Source organism: Chiloscyllium punctatum, chromosome 36 (assembly GCF_047496795.1).
Source record: "Chiloscyllium punctatum isolate Juve2018m chromosome 36, sChiPun1.3, whole genome shotgun sequence".
NCBI classification, from domain to species: Eukaryota; Metazoa; Chordata; class Chondrichthyes; order Orectolobiformes; family Hemiscylliidae; genus Chiloscyllium; species Chiloscyllium punctatum.
In genome coordinates, this window is record NC_092774.1 from 6,757,996 (window position 1) to 6,778,109 (window position 20,114).

Here is a 20,114-nt window from a genome sequence, read left to right on the forward strand (position 1 = left end):
GAGAATTTGCAAAAGAGTAAGAAGGATCAACAAGACATCGACATTACAGACCAGTTAAGGTACAGGAAAGCTTAAAATGGTTGAATATCACCTTCTTGGGTACCTGAACACACTCACTGGGGAGAGACCATTCACCTATTCAGTGTCTGGGAAGAGATTCAGTCAGTCATCTCACCTGCTGAGACACCAGAGTTCAGCAGCAACTGCAGTGGGTGAAAATTTGCTCTAAGAAGTGTCTAGGACTTCACTCTGCTCACGGGGGTTTGTGATTACTGATGTTGATTAACGTTGGCCCAGTTATAGGTGTTAATCTTCTGGATGGAATTCAAATAGACCATCTTTGTGCCGATGACCAGTGTGTTGTCTTGTTGAGACCTTTACAAGTGAGTTCCTTTGAAAGGCTTGTCCCTTGTCTCCTCCATTGTCACCTCTGACAGCACGTGCAAGGAGTTCATGGAGCGTCTTTGTCAGTGAGATTGAGAAAATCTTCCCTCCCTTTCGTGAGTCCACCAGGGAGGGGTTTTTGTGGCACAGTGGTCATTTGTTTACCTCTCAATCAGGAGACCTGGGTTCAAGTCACACTTTCGGAGGTAGGTAATTAATATCTCTGAGCAGTCTGTATAGAAAATATTCACAGAACACCAGTCCAGAATGTCTTACAATTGCCCCTGACCGAGCCTTGAAATGGAATCTTCCTCTTGTTTCTCACCTGCCAGACTCTCGCATTGCTAGGTTTGTCCAAGAGATCCTCCTGCTGCTCCATTGACCCTGTCCTCAATAAACTGCTCATTTTCCCCCCCCCCCAGTGTTCCCACATTCATTTGTTGTTTATAATGACATTGTCCTACACCTTCAGCTCTGCTCCCTCCTTTCTATTGGTCAGCTGCTGCTGTCAATCACCTGGAAGCTTTTGTGATCTGGATCATGTGTTGTATGAGTAGGTCTCACAATGCTAACCAGTTGTTGCAGTCGGGGTAAGTGCCACACAAGTTGGGAGAGAGAAAATTCATTCAACGCACCCATAGCATCTGTCATTGGTAGCTCCCTCACTCTGGGAACAGGACCCAGAGGAATTGACCTCATCCTGGGGCAGCAACTGAAGCATGGTTCGCATCAGAGGACAGGGGTGGGAAAAGAACAGAAGGCATTCCAGTTTGGGGGAAAAAATCAATAAGGCACTGATCAGGAAGGAAAACCTGGGAGGTGTATGGGGAGACTTCACCAACTCCCACTGGGGACCCCAAACTCTGAATCTGACTCATTGATTTGATTCTTGGTGCAGACAGGAGCTAGGGACCTGGATCCAGAGGACGAGATGGAGGGAGAGAGCTCACTGGAAATGCAGGAAAGAAGGGAGGAGATGGGATTGGATTTCAGCTCAGGGAAGAGTGTGCGTGTGTGTGTGACTAGGATTTACAGCTTTGGGTGAACAAGAGGGAAAAAAAATTTCCAGTTAATACTGTCTGTTGTGAATTTCCATCCTGTACTGACAGTGTTGACTTTTGTTTAGTCTGTTGTAGGGTACTGATGGAATGGATTGTGATCCATCTTGATCCGAACATCATCAGCTTTTGAAAGTGAAAGGAAAGGTGCTCATACTGTGGACAAATTGTGACTGCAAAAGTATTGAGATGTACACACACATGTATCAGTGACTGTGGAAAGAAATTTAATTACAGGTTCACCCCCATATCCATGGAATTGTTTTCCGCCATTTCAGTTACCCGCGGATTACTGTAGTCTGAACATATTACAGAGGAACCTCTTATCCAAATATCAATTATTTGATTTTTGGATGATCCAAAGAAAATCTCAAGGTCCTGCAAAAACGTTACATCAAAGAGGTAAGTAAATTTGGATTACCTGTACTGAAGAACATGTGAAAATGCTGGCAAAAGCAAAGAAACACAGGCACTGTATCAGCGACTGGATTTTTTTTTAAACATATGGGTTAATTACACAGCCCTTTGCAAAGATAAGTGCTTTATTCCCATCACTTTACTGGGCCATTCATGTAGAAAATGGCCTAAAGTAAACACACGTGCAAGGCGGTGCTTCTGTATTTCTATCGTGACTGAGCTCCAGGAAACTGACAAATGCTCTTGTGATTGTAGAAGCTGTTCGGGACCTTGCTTAATGCTGGGATTTCATATATTTATGTGATGGTAAGGGTTTAGTCCTCTGTTTAACCTGCAATTTGAAGAATGCAAAGATTAGTTTGCTTAAATAGCAGACTCAACAAAATTATAGATCTAAACAAACTCTCCGGTAGAGCACAGCATTAGATCAGTATGGCTTGCCTTGTTTAAGGTCAAATCGATTATCCGAATAATCAATTATCTGAACGAAATAGTGCTCGTCCATCTCTTTCAGATCAGCAAGGTCCCCCAATGTAGGGAACCAGGGACCAGGAGGCTGCCAGGAAGGTACATTTCCCATTCAAATGAATGGGTTCGCTCCGATCTGATGTTTCAGGGTTCTGCTGTAGGTCCTGGAACATATTCCCCGCAGGTATTGGGGGAATACTGTATTTTAACAATCTGGAAAAGATGGTAGTTTTTCCAGGAGTAATTAAGCAATAGGTTTGTTTTGTACGAGAGGATGGCTTCAATGACACAAGGACACCCACACCTTGGAGAAACTGTGGAAATGTGGAGGATTGTGGTAGGGAATTCCAGGGAAGATTTCAGCTAAAAGCAAGGAGACAATCTGATGAATTAATGTTCTAATCTTACATAAGGATTGACTGATATGGGGGGGGGGGGAAAGAAATACATTGATTTATTCTTACAGACTAAAGGGATAGCTGGAAAATGGGAAGCCTTTAAAAATGAGATAGTGAGAGTCCAGAGACAGTACGTTCCTGTTAGGGTGAAAGGCAAGGCTGGTAGGTCTAGGGAACGCTGGATGACTAGAGAAATTGAGGTTTTGGTCAAGAAAAAAGAACGAAGCATATGTTAGGTGTCAACAGCAGAGATCGAGTGAATCCTTACAGTATAAGGGCAGTAGGAGTGTACTTGAGAAAGAAATCAGGAGGGCAAAAAAGGGGACATGAGGACCTGTATTGTGCTTCTTTGCATCTTCTAGCACAATGCGTTATCTTGCATTTCTCTGCATTGGAATTCATCTGCCAGGTGTCTGCCCATTTTACCAACTTGTCAATATCGGTCTGAAGTCACTTAACGTGAACCTCACAGCTTATCATTTGTAAATTTCGAGATGTCACCCTCAAAACCCATCTCCAAATTGTTTACATAACTCAGAAAAAGTGAGGCTACCAATACCCTGAGGAATGCCACTTTCAAATTGTCTCAAAGCAGAGCAGTACCCATGTTTATCTCCCGTCTGTTTCCTATCCATGTTACCAAGGACCCAAAGATTTCTAAATTTCTAACCAACGTGCCACATGGCACCTACTGAAATGCATTCTAAAAGGCCAAATATGCAGCATCTATAGCACTAGTGTTGGATCAAATATTTTCAGAGACCAAGTCACAGGGAACATACAATAAAAAGTCACACACAAAAAAAAACCATTAACTTATAAACTGCCTCCTGGGATTACTAATGGTCAGCAGAGTGGAGTTGTCAATCTGTAACTGGTTCCTGGCATGCTAATGGCTGAGATGGACAAGCATGTTGTCCACCCTCAGTCATGACGTTTGCACAGACTTTCTTATCCTTCTGCACCGTGTCAATTGCCAATGAATTAGACCAGGAACATTTAAATTTCTCACTACAGGGAATACAAACTGCAATGGTAAGGGGAGGGGGGTACTTTTAGTGAACAAAACTGGTTTGAATAATTTAGTAATTTCTCTCAGTATATTTCAGATTAAATCATAAAAGATAACTCTGCAACCTTGACTTATGTGCCAGCAGAATCAAATGTTCTCTTGTTCTACTTGGGATTAGTCAAATGTTACATGTGATTATCTATGTTTTACAAAGCTGCTATTGTGCGACTTGTGAAACTATATTAATCTAATGTTAATGTTATAATCAATGGCCTTACTGGCAAGGATTGCTCCATGAGCAAGTGTTACTGTTCTATTGCATTCCATCAGCCACTTTGTGCCCCTCAGTCATGGGCAGCTATAACAATCACACCCCTCCCTCCCCCCACCTCCTTTGATTCCTCCTTAAGCAAATCACAAAGCTCGCAAGTACATAGAAAAGCTATTAATGCAAGAATGATTGCCTCACGGGTTGCTTAGCTTTCAGGAGACTAACTTGGTGGGCTGCGGTAGAGGCCGCCTGTTATTCGACAAAGAATAACATTATGCCCTGCACCAGGGAGGTTCCCAAGCAGCCTGACCAGAATGTTGCTCAACTACACATAGCTTATTGATCGGTTTCTGTCTAGGTGCTGTTAAATCGGTGATGGCTTCAGAGTTACCTGGGATAGAAGCACAGCGTTCAGTCCGTATTATGGCACAAGTGGCTGTGTTTTCAGCCAGTATCCAATCAGCACTGTTTTACAGACAGCTACCATTTCAGTGCTTATTTCATTCCAAGGCCTCTGCAGTGTCATTGGCCACCTGCACCAGGACATCGAATGAGTGATAGATAAAGGGGACATTGTCAAATGATGAGGTTCACCAATCATAGGGCACAAAGTACCTTTTCTGGTCAGATTTTGGAATGTCAAAAAGCTGGAGTTAACAGCCCGAGTCACCCCAATATTGGGAACACTTGCTGTTTTCTACTGCCCCCATGTCTGGATTTTACAAAGGTATTCCTCCTGCTGGTCTCCCCATTCCAGACGTATTATTCAGAGGCACAACTAGGGGTTATCATGAGGTGGCTTAACTTGGTTGATACTACCATGTAAATGTAGTCAGGTTGTAACTTGCTGACGGTGGGGGTTTATCCACAGTTTAGCCTGCCAGCTGACTCAAAACCTTCTCACTCTCCATGCTAGTTTCTTTGAGGGCAACAGCAGTAATCAGTGTTTCGAACTGGAGAATGTAGGCCTGATTGTAAATGAATACTTTGTGTCAGTGTTCACGAGTGGGAGGGGCGAACTATGGAGAATTTTGAGATAGAAAATAATGGACCTTACTCTTTTGCCTGTTATCTTTTATCCATTAATTGAGCATTTCCCTGTATTTTACCTGGCTGTATCAATTCAGGTTCTCCACACAGCTGTCCTCACATCTCCCTATTTAACATCCCTGTTGTACATTTACCTGAAAATATCTGCTCCCTGCACATTCTGGCCAAATCACATCTGGTCTTATTAAAATCAACCAATTTCAAACATTGATTTGAGGCCCAGCCTTGTACTTTTTCCATAACAATCCTGAATTTTTTAAACGGTTCTGACAACTGTCTGCAAAATGATCCCTCACTGATACACAGTTGCCCACTTCTGTTATCTAAAGCCAAGTCTTGGACGTTCCTCCTTCCTTGTTGGCATTTCTACATATTGGTTTCAAAAGCGGTCCTGAATCTATCTAAAAAAACTTTCTCGAAACCTTTCACGCTATGATGACCACAGTTAATTTTGGGGAAGTTGAAATCCCTCACTCTCATGACCCTAACACTTTTACATGTGGCTGAAATTTGCCTCCTTAACAGCTCTAATTGTTCTACGGGTTAATTTAAGGAGGTTTCTAAGATGTCATCCCTCCTTCCTGCTGTAATAAATTCCCTGAACATTGTAATGCCATCTCCTTCTCTTTCTCGCATGAAGATCCTATATCCTGGAGTATTCAGCTTCCAATGCGCGCGCTCTCTCTCTCGCGCGCGCTCTCTCTCTCTCAACCATGTCTCAGTGACAGCAATGTTATCATACCCTGTTCTTAATTTATAATTGTAATAAATGCTATTCAACTACATCAAACTCCCTTATACCTGATGTCAGTGCCTTTCTGACTGTCTTGTTCATTCTGCTCTTTTCTTATTAACCTTTTGGACATTCTCTCTGTATCCCATCTGCTTGCCAAGTTAAGTTGAATGCGCCACAACAGCACTTGGAACTAAATTGCCAGCATTTCAGTTTATATCTCACTCTGGTCATGCCTTCTGCCAACTGCTTGTGTGAAGGACACTGATTATCTTATATCTGAGGCACTCAGAATTAGACAGAGACTTGATGTAGCTTAGTTTTAGCAAAAGGCTGATTTTTGTTATCACACAATAGCATCAAAATCCAATGCTGACAGTTAGTAAGGAACTCATGGTTGGTCTAACTAATCCTGATGAACCTCAAAAACAATTTACAAACAATATGCAGGTCGACAGTCATCATGCAGCATAAATGTGTTGATGTAAAGCGACATTGTGATTATTTTCAAAACCTATCTTACAGATACACAATTGTATCATAATCCTATCTACAATATCAGCCCCTTTTCATTAATAGCATCAATACAAATGGCCCAATGTTCATTTTAGTGTGCGAGTAAAATCAAAACCCTACACCTGTGGTTCTTTGCTATTTGCTTACACCATGCAAATTCACAAACTCTTTTACACAAACCCAGCAGGTGAACAGATCTACCTAATGTCATTTCACTGGTGTGTTGTTAGCAGCTTAATCATTTCCCTCATACAGAAGTGAACCGCCTCTCCACTGATTGAATAGGCTGGTGTATCAGCAGGTAGCTTGACCAAGTGACACTTTCTCCCGGGTGTGAACACGCTGGTGTCTCCGCAGGTGGGACGACTGGGTAAATCCCTTCCCACAATCGGAGCACGTGAATGGTTTCTCCCCGGTATGAATGCGCTGGTGTTCCAGTAGTTCAGATGAGCGAATGAATCCTTTTCCACATTCAGAACAGGCGAATGGCCTCTCCCCACTGTGCCCTCGCTGGTGTGTCAGCAGGTTGCATGACTGACTGAATCCTTTCCCACACTGGGAGCATGTAAATGGTCTCTCACCAGTGTGAACTCGCTGGTGTATCTTCAGGCTGGATAACTGACTGAATCCCATCCCACACATGGAGCAAGTGAACGGTCTCTCCCCAGTGTGAACTCGCTGGTGGATCCGCAGGTTGGACGACAGCGTAAATCCCTTCCCACAATCCGAGCAGGTGAACGGTCTCTCTCCAGTGTGAATTCGCTGGTGTTTCAGAAGGGTGGATGAGTCAGCGAATGGTTTCGCGCACACCAAGCAGGTGAATGGTCTCTCCCCCGTGTGAACACGCTGGTGTCTCTGCAGGTTAGATGACTGGGTAAATCCCTTCCCACAATCGGAGCACATGAATGGTTTCTCCCCGGTATGAATGCGCTGGTGTTTCAGTAGTTCAGATGAGCGAATGAATCCTTTTCCACATTCAGAACAGGCGAATGGCCTCTCCCCACTGTGCCCTCGCTGATGTGTCAGCAGGTTGCATGACTGACTGAATCCTTTCCCGCACTGGGAGCAAGTGAATGGTCTCTCACCAGTGTGAACTCGCTGGTGTATCTTCAGGCTGGATAACTGACTGAATCCCATCCCACAGGTGGAGCAAGTGAACGGCCTGTCCCCTGTGTGACATCTCTGGTGGATCCGCAGGTTGGATGACAGGGCAAATCCCTTCCCACAATCCGAGCAGGTGAACGGTCTCTCTCCAGTGTGAATTCGCTGGTGTTTCTGAAGGCTGGACGACTCAGCGAATGGTTTCCCACACATCGAGCAGGTGAATGGTCTCTCCCCAGTGTGAACCCGCTGGTGGATCCACAGGCGTGACGACCGACTGAAGCCCTTCCCACAGTCGGAGCAAGTGAATGGCTTCTCCCCAGTGTGACTGCGTTGGTGAAGTTCAAGCTTGGATGGACAAAGAAATCCCTTCCCACAATCCCCACATTTCCACAGTCTCTGCCCAGTGTGACTGCGCTGGCGTTTGGACATTTTAAATGACTGTTCACTGAATCATCCACATACAGTATGTGTTTCTCCCCTGTGTGAATGTTGCTTCTTCCTCTAATGCTGAAAATTCTGCACTAATTAGGTTGTGAGAAGTAGAGTGACTGTTAGATCTGGACGTGTTTTCATTTGAAGTCTCTAAATGCAAGTCAACCTTTCAAATATAAAACAAAGGCATTAGGAGAAATCAGAAGAACACCCAGATTGTGAAACAGAGAGCAATTGATCTGGTCAGTTGTGGAAATTACAGTGAAGAAAGCTGCTGGATCATCATAAAAAACTGAACTGGCCCATACATATCCTTTTAGGGAAGGGAACCAGTTAGTGTTTGCACAAAACTACAGAGAGATCGAGGTGGGAGAAGCAGGTACAAGGCAGACATTTTATTCATCTCCAACTCAATCCTGTTATTTCTCCATATCCTTCAATGCCTCCAAAGGGCTTAGAACAAGTGCACAGGTTTCTTGCAAGTGGGAATGCAGGTAGACAGGGTGGTGAAAGTGGCATTTGAAATGACCTTTATTGGTCAGTCATGGAGTACAGCAGTTGTGGCTGTATTAGACATGGGTTTGGCCTAATTTGGAAGACTGTATTCAGTTCTGCTCTTCCTGCTATAGGAAATAAGTCATTAAAGGTTGGAAGTTTACTTGCTGAGTTGACAGGTTTGTCTTCAGACGTTTCATCACCACACGAGGTAACATCAGTGAGCCTCTGGTGAAGCGCTGGTGTTCTGTCCCCCATTCTATTCGTGTCTCTTCGTCTCTTAAAGGTGGGTGATATCATTTCCGGTTCTTTTTTTCCCTCAGGAGGTTGGTAAATGGGTCCAAATCAGTGTGTTTATTGATGAGGTTCCAGTTTGAATGCCGTCCTCTAGGATATATTGCGTGTGTGTCTCTGTTTAGCCTGTCCTCAGATCAATATGTTGTCGCAGTCATAATGGTCATCTTCATCTGTATGTAAGGATACTAGTGATAGTTGGTCATGTCTTTTGGTGGCTCGTTGGTGTTTGTGTATCCTGATGGCTAGTTTTCTGCCTGTCTGTCCGATGTAGTGTTTGTTACAGTCCTTGCATGGTACTTTGTAAATGACATTCATTGTGCTGGTTGTTGGTATAGGGTCCTTTGTGTTCATCAGTAGCTGTTTCAGTGCGTTGGCAGATTTGTGGGCTACCGTGATGCCATGGGGTCAGAGTGATCTGGTAGTCAACTCCGAAATGTTTTTGATACCTGGTAGTGTGGCAAGAGTTTCTGCACATGTTGTGTCTACTTGTTTGGGTTTGCTGTTTAAGAATCAGCGGACCGTTTAATCGGGTACTCCTTCTTTAATACACTGTATAGGTATTTTACTTCCGCTACTCATAGTTCTGGGGTGCTGCAGTGTGTTGTGGCCCATTTAAATAATGTCTTGATGCTGCTCCGTTTACAGACACCACTTCAGCTGGGACAACATATCCAGCTAGGACAGGCTAAACAGAGACACGCATAGGAATTCCTAGAGGCCTGGCATTCAAACCAGAACTCCATCAATAAACATGTCGATTTAGACCCCATTTACCAACCTCTGAGAAAAAGAACTGGAAATGGCAATCACCCACCTTAAGAGACCAAGACACACAAACAGAAAGTGGGACAGAACATCAGCGCTTCAACAAAGGCTCACTGATTATGTTACCTACCATGGTGACGAGATGTCAGAAAATAAGCTCACCGAGCAAATTTACAACCTGCATCTCAACCAGAGCTACAAATCTTCTCAAAAAGCACAAAAGGTGCTGTTAAACTTGAAAGCATTCAGAAAGGATTTACAAAGTCGTTGCTGGAATTGGAGAGATGTGTTACAGAGGCTCAATAGACTGAGCCTTTTTTGCCTTTGAAGTGTCAGAATATAAGGAATGATCTTATGTGGATCATGGATAGGGTGAATAGCTGAGGACTTTTTAAAATCAAGGTAAGGGAGTTCAAAACTAGAGGACGTAGGTTTAAGGTGAGAGGGGAAAGATTTAAAAAGGGACCTGAGGGACAATCTTTTCAGAGAGGGTGGTGCATGTATGAAATGAGGAGGTAGTGGAGACAAGTGCAGTTAAACCAGTAAAATGTCATCTGAATGGTACATGAATAGGAAGTGTTTAGATGGATATGGGCCAAATGCGATTCGATCAGTTTAGGTTATCTGATTGCAATGGACAAGTTGGACCAAAGGGTTTGTTTCCTTGCTGTATTACTACATGATATAAGTACTCAAGCAAAATATTGGAAATCCAAAATAAAATCAGAAAATGCTGGAGACATTCAGCAGGTCTGGCAGGATCTGAAATGGTAACAGATGCAGGAACCATTACAACCTTAAAGTGTTTAGATGAATCATACAAGGCATTATACGTGCTGAGTACCGGAAAATGGGATTAGAGTAAATAGGGGCTTGATGACAATATGGATACGATGGGGACATTGCGTTCAACAAACTTACATCAGAGCCTCTGAACCCATTTTGTTCTGTATTTCACTGTGACTCTCTCTTTTAGGAAGCAGGCAGTAGTGGCACACAGTGAAGAATGCGAATGACACACTGGCCTTCACAGTGAGAAGATTTGAGTAGAGGAGCAGGGATATCACTCTGTTTGGGCTTTGCTAAGTCCACACCTGGTGTAATGTATTCACCTTTGTTCTCCTTCCCCAAGGAAGGATGCCCTGGCCATTGAAAAAAAAAAGACTCTAAAGATGATTCACCAGACTGATTCCTAGGATGTCAGGACTGACGTATGTGCAGAGCCCCCAGCCTCGTTTAATCCTTTGTTTTCTCTTTGAGCCGCTGACTGCATCACTAACTAATATTCTATAACCCACTTCCTGAACTTAATTTGACCCACCTAAGTCGACACACTGGTGAGATTTCAAATCGGTCTGATGGGGGATGGGAACCAATGGAACTCGCAAATCCGCCAAGAGATTTCTCTAAGCTCTGCCCAGGGACAATTGGTCAGGCTTGTGCAGGCTCAATTAAAACACTTTAAAAGGCATCTGGATGGAGACATTAATAGGAAGAGTTCAGAGAGATAAGAGCCGAATACTGGCAAATGAGACTAGATCAGTTTCGGCTATCTAGTCGGCATGGGTGACTTGGAGCAAAGGGTCTTTTTGCGTGCTGTATAACTCTATGTGATATCAACTTAAGCAAAATAGTGGAAATCTGAAATAAAATCAGAAAATGCTGGAGCCATTCAGCAGATCGGGCAGCATCTGAAATGGGAGCAGATGCAGGAACCTGTGCAACCTTGAAATGTTTAGATGATCAAACAAAAGGCACCACAATATAGTGTTAAGTGCCAGAAAATGGGAAAAGATTTAATAGGTGCTTGATGACCAGCATGCATACAATGATGATATTGTGTTCAATAATTTTGTGTCTGAGACTGAAGCCATTTTGGTTCCCGACCCCCTTTTTGAAAGCAGGCAGCGAGAGAAGAATGCAAGTGATATGTTAACTTTCATAATGAGGATTCAAGTACATCAGCAGAGATGACTTTCAACAAGGGCCTTGGTAAGCCCACATCTGGAGGATTGTGTGCACCTTTGTTTCCTTTCCCAAGGAAGGATGACCTGGCCAGTGAGAGAGAGCGAGAGAGGAAGAAGGTGGTTCACGAGACTGGTTTTCCAGGGTGGCAGTCCTGACGTATGAAGAAACTCTATTCTCGTTTAATCCTCCTTTCTTTTGTCTTTCTGAGCTGCTGACAGCATCACTAACATTCTCTATCCCTCTTCCTGATCTGAACCTGACCCATCTAAGTCTACACTCTTGTTCACATTTGCCTGCCATACTACTTTTAAACATCACAAACGGAACTAGCAAAAGCCTCCAAGGGGAGATTTGTCCCAGCTCTCGCCAGGGACAATGAGTCACACTTGTGCAGGTCCCACCTCCCACAGAAATGGTTCCAATGCCCCAAGAACCTAAACTCTTTATCAAGCCTCTGATCTATCCTCTTACTCATGCTGTCACAAGCACGTGGCACTGGGAGTACAGCTGATATTATTACATTACAGGTCCTGTGTTTTAATGCATCTCCTATCTCTCTATATTCAGCTTTCGGGCCCTCAACCTTTTTTTTTTCAAAAAACAAAAATGTTGTTTGTTCTCATGTGTTCGACAATCACAGACTGTTCACCCTGCAGCTCCAGAATATCCTGATCTGGGTACCAGGGAAGTCACATGGCATCCTGGATTCATGTTCGCAGTCACAGAAATCCCATCGTATCCATTCTTGTCACCAAGCACCAATTTACATGGTTTTTGAATGTAATTTTGCTGTCCTTTTTTTTTTAAAAGAAGTCGTGAGCAGAGTGGGTTATTTTTGGTTGTGTGTTTTATCGAGATCTGTCTCTTGATTAAAATTTAACAATATAAAACATAGGTGCTAAGTTAGCCTGGAGCAGTGTTGTTTTTAAGAGCAGTAAGACAGTGCTATTTTCTGTGGATCGTTGAGGTGTAAAGATGGCATTTAGTAGCGTGATGTGCTCTTCCTGTCGGATTTGGGAGAATTTCCATGTTACTGATGGTTATGTTTGCAGTAAGTGTGTTTGTTTGCGATTGCATGGATCAGTTGGAGTGGCAGTTAGAAGCAATGAGTAATTTACACGAGCGAGGGGCCGTTTTGGATTGCAGTTATAGAAGTGAAGAAAAACCGCAGATACAGTCAGGCAGATGGGTTGCTGCCAGAAAAGGTAGACAGAAGCAGGTAGTGCAGGAGCTTCCGGTGGCTATCCCTTTCTGAAACAAGTATGCTGCTTTGGAAAATGTCGGGGGTGATTTACTCTCAGGGGAATGTAGCACGAACAACCAAGTTTCTGGTACCGAGACTGGTTGTAATGTAACGAGGAGTATGCCAGATTCCAAGCGATCAATTGTGACAGGGGATTCTGTAATCAGAGGCATAGACATATTTCGGAGGCTGACAGCGAGAAATCAGAATGGTGTGGTGCCAACACCAAGGATATCTCAGAGAGAGAGAGTGCAGAATATTCTCAAAGGAGAGTGGGAACAGTGAGGGGGTCATTGGACACATTGGAACTAATGACATGGGAAGGAAAAAGGATGAGGTTCTAAAGGGAGAATATAAAGTCAGACAGAATTTTAAAAAGTCATCGAGGGTAGTACTATCTGAAGCTACAAGCCAGTGAAGGTAGGAATTGGAGGATAGAGCAGATAAATGTGTGGCTGAGGAGCCGGTGCAGGGGAGAAGGATTCACATTTTTGGATCATTGGACTGTCTTCTGGAGTAGAAGAGGGCGACGTGGTCGCTCAGTGGTTAGCACTGCTGCCTCACATCACCAGGGACCAGATTTCGATTCCAGCCTCAGGCGACTGTCTATGTGGAGTTTGCACATTCTCCCTTATGTCTGCATGGGTTTCCTCCCACAATCCAAAGATGTGCACGTTAGGTGAATTGGCTATGCCAAATTGCACATTGTATTCAGGGATGTGTCAGTTAAATCCATTAGGGAGAAGGTAAATTAAACTGGATTTATTTCAATGCAAGAGGCTTAACAGGGAAGGGAGATGAATGCAGGGAATGGTCAGGAAAATTGCACTGGGATGTCAAAGCAATTACAGAAACGTGGCTCAGGAATGGACAGGACTGGCAGCTTAATATTCCAGGATACAAACACTATAAGGAAGGATAGAAAGGGGGTGCAGGAGAGAAAGGGAGTGGCATTTTTGATGAGGGATAACATTAATGTCTGTACTTCCAGATATTCCTGGAACATGGAACTGAGAAGGAAAAAAAGGGATTATCACCTATCACCTTATTGGGATTGTAGGATAGACCCCCCCCCCCAACCCCAACTCCCCTGCTGAGATACTTGGATCATTGATCGGCACAGGCAAGGTTCTGGAAGACCGCAGGTTGGCTAATGTGATGCCATTATTTAAGAAAGGTAGTAAGGAAAAGTCAGGGAATTATAGACTGGTGAGCCTGATATCGGTGGTGGGCAAGCTATTGGAAGGAATCCTAAGGGACAGGATTTACATGTATTTGGAAAGGCAAGGACTGATTAGGAAGAGTCAACATGGCTTTGTGCATCGGAAGTCATGCCACACTAACGTGACTGAGTTTGAAGTAACGAAGAGGATTAACGTGGGCAGAGTGGTGGACTCCAGTAAGGCATTTGGGAAGGTGTGTCATGGTAGATTGGTGAGCAAGGTTAGATCACATGAAATACAGGAAGAACTGGATTCAAAGATCGAAGAGCCTGTGACTAGTGGTGTGCCACAAGGATCGGTGTTATGTCCACTGCTTTTCATCATTTATATAAATGATTTGGATGTGACCAAAGGAGGCGTAGTTAGGACGTTTGCAGGTGACACCAAAATTGGAGGTGTAATAGACAGCGAAGGAGGCTACCAGAGAGTTCAATGGGATTGTGATTCATTGGGCCAATGAGTGGTAGATGGAGTTTGGTTTAGATAAAATGCGAGATGCTGCATTTAGAAACACAAATCAAGGCAGGATTTATACATTTAAAGTTAAGGTTGTGGGGAGTGTTTCTGAACAAAGAGATCTTGGAGTGCAGATTCGTAGTTCCTTGAAAGATGGAGTGTCAGGTAGATGGGATTGTGAAGTTAGTGTTTGGTATGCTTTCCTTTATTGGTCAGAGCATTGAGTTTAGGAGCTGGGAGGTCATATTGCGTCTGTACAAGACATTGGTTAGGCCACTTTTGGAATATTGTGCGCAATTCTGGTTTCCCGACTAGAGTCATAGAGATGTACAGCATGGAAACAGACCCTTTGGTCCAATCCGTCCATGCCGACCAGATATCCCAACCCAATCTAGTCCCACCTGCCAACACCCAGCCCATATCCCTCCAAACCCTTCCTATTCATATACCCATCCAAATGCCTCTTAAATGTTGCAAATGTACCAGCCTCCACCACATCCTCTGGCAGCGCATTCCATACACGTACCACCCTCTGTGTGAAAAAGTTGCTCCATTGGTCTTTTTTATATCTTTCCCCTCTCACCCTAAACCTATGCCCTCTAGTTCTGGACTCCCCGACCCAGGGAAAAGACTTTGCCTATTTGTCCTATCCATGCCCCTCATTTTTGTAAACCTCTATGAAGGTCACCCCTCAGCCTCCGACACTCCAGGGAAAACAGCCCCAGCCTTTCAACCTCTCCCTGTAGCTCAGATTCTCCAACCCTGGCAACATCCTTGCAAATCTTTTCTGAACCCTAAGTTTCACAACATCTTTCCAATAGGAAGGAGATCAGAATTGCACGCAATATTCCAACAGTGGCCTAACCAATGTCCTGTACAGCTGCAACATGACCTCTCAACTCCTGTACTCAATACTCTGACCAATAAAAGAAAGCATACCAAACACCTTCTTCACTATCCTATCTACCTGCGACTCCACTTTCAAGGAGCTATGAACCTGAACTCCAAGGTCTCTTTGTTCAGCTACACTCCCTAGGACCTTACCATTAAGTGTATAAGTCCTGCTAAGATTTGCTTTCCCAAAATGCAGCACCTCGCATTTATCTGAATTAAACTCCATCTGCCACTTCTCAACCCATTGGCCCATCTGGTCAAGATCCTGTTGTAATCTGAGGTAACCCTCTTCCCTGTCCACTACACCTCTAATTTTGGTGTCATCTGCAAACTTACTAACTGTACCTCTTATGCTCGCATCCAAATCATTTATGTAAATGACAAAAAGTAGAGGGCCCAGCACCGATCCTTGTGGCACTCCACTGGTCACAGGCCTCCAGTCTGAAAAACAACCCTCCAGCACCACCCTCTGTCTTCTACCTTTGAGCCAGATCTGTATCCAAATCGCTAGTTCTCCCTGTATTCCATGAGATCTAACCCTGCTAATCAGTCTCCCATGAGGAACCTTGTCGAACGCCTTACTGAAGTCCATGTAGATCACATCTACTGCTCTGTCCTCAATCTTCTTTGTTACTTCATCAAAAAACTCAATCAAGTTTGTGAGACACTATTTCCCACGCACAAAGCCATGTTGACTATCCCGAATCAGTCCTTACCTTTCCAAATACATGTACATTCTGTCCCTCAGGATTCCCTCCAACAACTTGCCCACCACCGAGGTCAGGGTCACTGGTCTCTCGTGCCCTGGCTTGTCCTTACCACCCATCTTAAACAATGGCACCACATTTGCCAACCTCCAGTCTTCCGGCACCTCACCTGTGACTATTGATGAAACAAATATCTCAGCAAGAGGCCCAGCAATCACTTCTCTAGCTTCCCACAGAGTTCTCGGGTACACCTGATCAGGTCCTGGGGATTTATCTACCTTTATGCATTTCAAGACATCCAGCACTTCCTCCTCTGTAATCTGGACATTTTGCAAGATGTCACCATCTATTTCCCTACAGTCTATATCTTCCATATCTTTTTCCACAGTAAATACTGATGCAAAATATTCCTTTAGTATCTTCCCCCATTTTCTGTGGCTCCACACAAAGGCCACCTTGCTGATCTTTGAGGGGCCCGATTCTCTCCCTCGTTACCCTTTTGCCCTTAATATAATTCTAAAACCCCTTTGGATTCTCTTTAATTCTACAAGAAGAATGTTGTGAAACTTGAAATGGTGCAGAAAAGATTTATAAGAATGTTGCCTGGATTGGAGGGTTTGAGCTACAGGAGAGGCTGAATACATTGCAGTAGTTTCCCTGGAGCATTGAAGGCTGAGGGATGACCTTATAGAGGTTTATAAAATCATGAGGGGCATGGATAGGGTAAATAGACAAGGTTTTTCCCCTGGGGTGGGGGATTCCCGAATTAGAGATCATAGGTTTTGGGTAAGGGGGGGGGGAAGGAAATAAAAAGGGGCCGAAAGAATAACTTTTTCACGCGGAGGATAGTACACATATGGAACCAGCTGCCACAGGAAGTGGTGGAGGCTGATAGAATTACAACATTTAAAAGGCATCTGGATGGGTATCTGAATAGGAAGGGTTTAGAGGGATGTGGGTCAACTGCTGGCAAATGGGATGAGAGTAATTTAGGATATCTGGTTGGTATGGACAAGTTGGACTGAAGTGTCTGTTTCCATACAGTACACCTCTATGACTCTATTCTAGTCCTATTTTCTGGCACTCAGCCTGTAAAGTACATTGTGGTGCCTTGTATGATCATGGAAACATTTCTTCAAGGTAGTCATGGTTCCTGCACTGGTCACCATTTCAGACCTACCAGACGTACTGCCTCAAGTGACTGGCTCTTGTCACTATATCCCTACATCTCATTATCTGTGCAGCACAGCCACCCGTGGTACCACGCACATAATTGTTCCTTATTTCCCCTGAGCCCATTCCCGACCATCCCAAATAGTATCAAAAGCATTATATCTTTGAGGGGGTGGAAATGACCACTCTGGACTCCTGCACTTCCTTCCTCAGCCTTTTACTTTATCTGATGGTCAGTCATTCCTTTTCTGCCTGAATAATTCTCATCTGCAACGTCACCAACTCACTTAAATGTGCTATCCACAACATTCTCAGTCTGGCGGATTCTCGCCAGTAAGTCCACCCACACCTACGGCTCTGAAAAGCAATGAGCCAGTAGCTGCAGGTGAACACCCTTCCTGCACACATAGCCATCAGTGATACTGGAAGCTTCCCTCAGCTCCCACATTTTGCAAGAGGAGCACAACGGGGGTCTGAGGTCTCTTAATTTTTGTAAATTAAGTTAGTTATTCTCTTGGAGAACATCATTGAGCGAAGGATCTTCTCTGTTTCAAACATTTCAATTACAATCGAAAGCCCCTGCCTTTGTAGAAGCCGATATATTATACTTCAAAACTGCAAGAACATATTCTGCACATATCACTTCCTAATTAGCACTTTTAACTTGGGACTGTATCACTTTCTGATATAGCCAAACTGGGACACAGCATCATACTCAATCTTTTAGCTGCACCTTGTCCCTGTCTCATTCACTCTCTGCTTTGGAGTTGGGTGAAAACATTCTCATTGAGCCAAGGAGCACTCAGTGCAGTCTTGTCATCATATTTGCTTGCTCACACCTTCAGCCCCCTTTACTATTCCAACACAGCTCAGTGAACAGCATCTCATCTTTCAGTTCACTCGTTTGGAACCCTCTAGACTCAACATGGACTTAAGTATTCAGGATCCGGAATGTTCTGCACAAAAAGGGTACTGACATTTGAGTCAATCAGGAAGTTTTAAAATCAAATTTAGAGATATTTCAGAATTAAGAATTTATATGTTAAAATGATGAAGAATGTGATTAGGACAAGATGGAGTTAGTGGTGTACATCATGAAAACAGACCCTTCTGTCCAACTCGTCCATGCCATACATTATCCTAATATAATTTAGTCCTAATTGCCAGTATTTGGATCATATGCTTCTAAACCCTTCCTATTCCTGTCCCCTTCCAGCTATCTTTTAAAATGTTGTAATTGTACCACCCTCCACCACTCCTCTGGCAGCCCATTTTATACAAGCACCACTGTGTGAAGAAGTTGCCCCTTAGTTCCCTTTTAAATTTTCTCCTCTCACTCTAGACCTCCACCCTCTAGTTCTGGAATCATCCAACACAGGGAAACAGACCTTGTCTATTTACACTATCCATATCCCTCGCAGTTTTACAAACCTCATTAAGGTCACCCCTCAGCCTCCAACACTCCAGGGAAAACATGACGTGAGAGCTATTCTAAACAGACAAGGCATAATTTGGATAAATCTGTACCCTTCTCTCACCAATATCATCTTCCTCAGCTGCAGAACTGTGCACGCACCCCAGGGCTGATCTAATCACAAATTCCAACATCTTGCTGCCTTTTGATTTACAAACACGTCAGAAATACTTTCCCACACATTTGAACAGACAAACCTTTTATCCTTCCACCAGTAAATGCCAATGATACTCAGATCCTGGTCACTTCCCTGACGGTCAGAACTTGCTTTTGAGATCCCAACGTTCAAAGATATTCTCAAATAACATTCTGTTAAAAAAATTCAAAAAAAGAGAGGGAAAAAGAAAACACAGTCAGTCCAGAATGTAAATCTGGAGAAGATTTAAAATGTTGTAATTGTACTTGTAATCTAAGTGTTGTAATTGTAATCTAAACATGTATCTTGGTTGCTCCTTGTTGTGTGAATGTTCCACTTTCAAATCACCCCGCCCCCAACCCAGGAAGAATCACAAACATGCGCACTGGGGCACTTTGCCTCCAATGAAGATGGCGGCGGTAACCAGGGAGAGGGGGGGGGGCATAATCGCCTGAGGCCTACAACCGCTTTCACTGTTTCCAGTAAACGCGGAACCGAGAATTTCTAATTCAGGTCCAGCGGCCGAGATTCGGCGTTCATAAAACCTCCCAGTAGCAAACTGACTCGATGTGCCTCCCAATCTCCGCTGTCTCCCTCTCACCCCCTCACCTGTCCGGTGTGTCCCTCCCGCACTGAAGCGGACACCGGTCACGTGACTCTCCGCCGGCAGCGTTAGCGATCACGTGCTGGCACCCTCGCCTCGCCCCGCCCCGTTCACTCCCATTGATTGGAGGACCAGCCGCCACCCTGTGGTCTTCCAGGCCCGCCCACTCTCTGTTCCGATTGGTCGGTTGTCTGACGTCAATCAGCCGGCCTGATTGTGATGTCGAGGGTGGGGCTCCACCCTCTCGCTGGCCTGGAATGAGCTTCATGATTGACAGTCATGATTTGGAGATGCAGGTGTTGGACTGGGGGGTGTACAAAGTTAAAAATCATACAACACCAGGTTATAGTCCAACAGGTTTAATTGGAAGCACACTAGCTTTCGGAGCGACGCTCCTTCTTCAGCTGATGGTGGAGGGCTTGATCATAACACAGAATTTATAGCAAAAATTTGCAGTGTGATGTAACTGCAACTCGGGTGACCATCCTCCAAGGTGGACTTCGGTACAGGCTGATAGCTAAGTTCGGTACCCATAGGGAGGGCCTCAACCGGGACCTTGGGTTCATGTCACATTACGGGTGATCACCATTGCACGACACACACACACTCTCCCAGGTGCACACAGACGCGCACACAGAAACCCACACACACCCTTATAGACACACACACTCCCACACATGCACCCTCTCACCGACTTAAGACACTCTGCATTCACTACACACACCACTTTCTCACACTCACAACCTCCACCCCAGACAGACATACAAACACAGACAGACAAAGATCCACATGCACACATATATTTTGTGGGGTGAATTTGTACTTGCAGAGTTACA

The 20,114-nt window shown here is 44.2% G+C and overlaps 1 protein-coding gene across 2 annotated transcripts; it reads right to left on the reverse strand.

The window, feature by feature from the left end:
- Nucleotides 1-1,646: 1,646 nt before the first annotated feature.
- On the reverse strand, nt 1,647-19,352 carry LOC140460197 (uncharacterized). 2 transcript variants are annotated; one of them, XR_011953902.1, is made up of 3 exons: nt 19,284-19,352; nt 18,736-18,847; nt 1,647-2,190 (listed from the first exon to the last, which is right to left on the reverse strand). XR_011953902.1 is itself a non-coding variant. In XM_072554598.1 (3 exons), the coding sequence occupies exon 3, from the start codon at nt 7,838-7,840 to the stop codon at nt 6,602-6,604; it is 1,239 nt and encodes a 412-aa protein (XP_072410699.1). In that variant the 5' UTR covers nt 7,841-8,009; nt 18,736-18,847; nt 19,284-19,352; the 3' UTR covers nt 1,647-6,601. The 2 variants fall into 2 exon arrangements, 1 of the variants encoding a protein (XP_072410699.1); XM_072554598.1 differs by having other exon boundaries at nt 1,647-8,009.
- Nucleotides 19,353-20,114: the final 762 nt, after the last annotated feature.

Coding starts and splice junctions, on each gene's coding strand:
- LOC140460197 (XM_072554598.1), bottom strand. CDS start 7,840: ATGTCCAAACGCCAGCGCAGTCACACTGGGCAGAGACTGTGGAAATGT.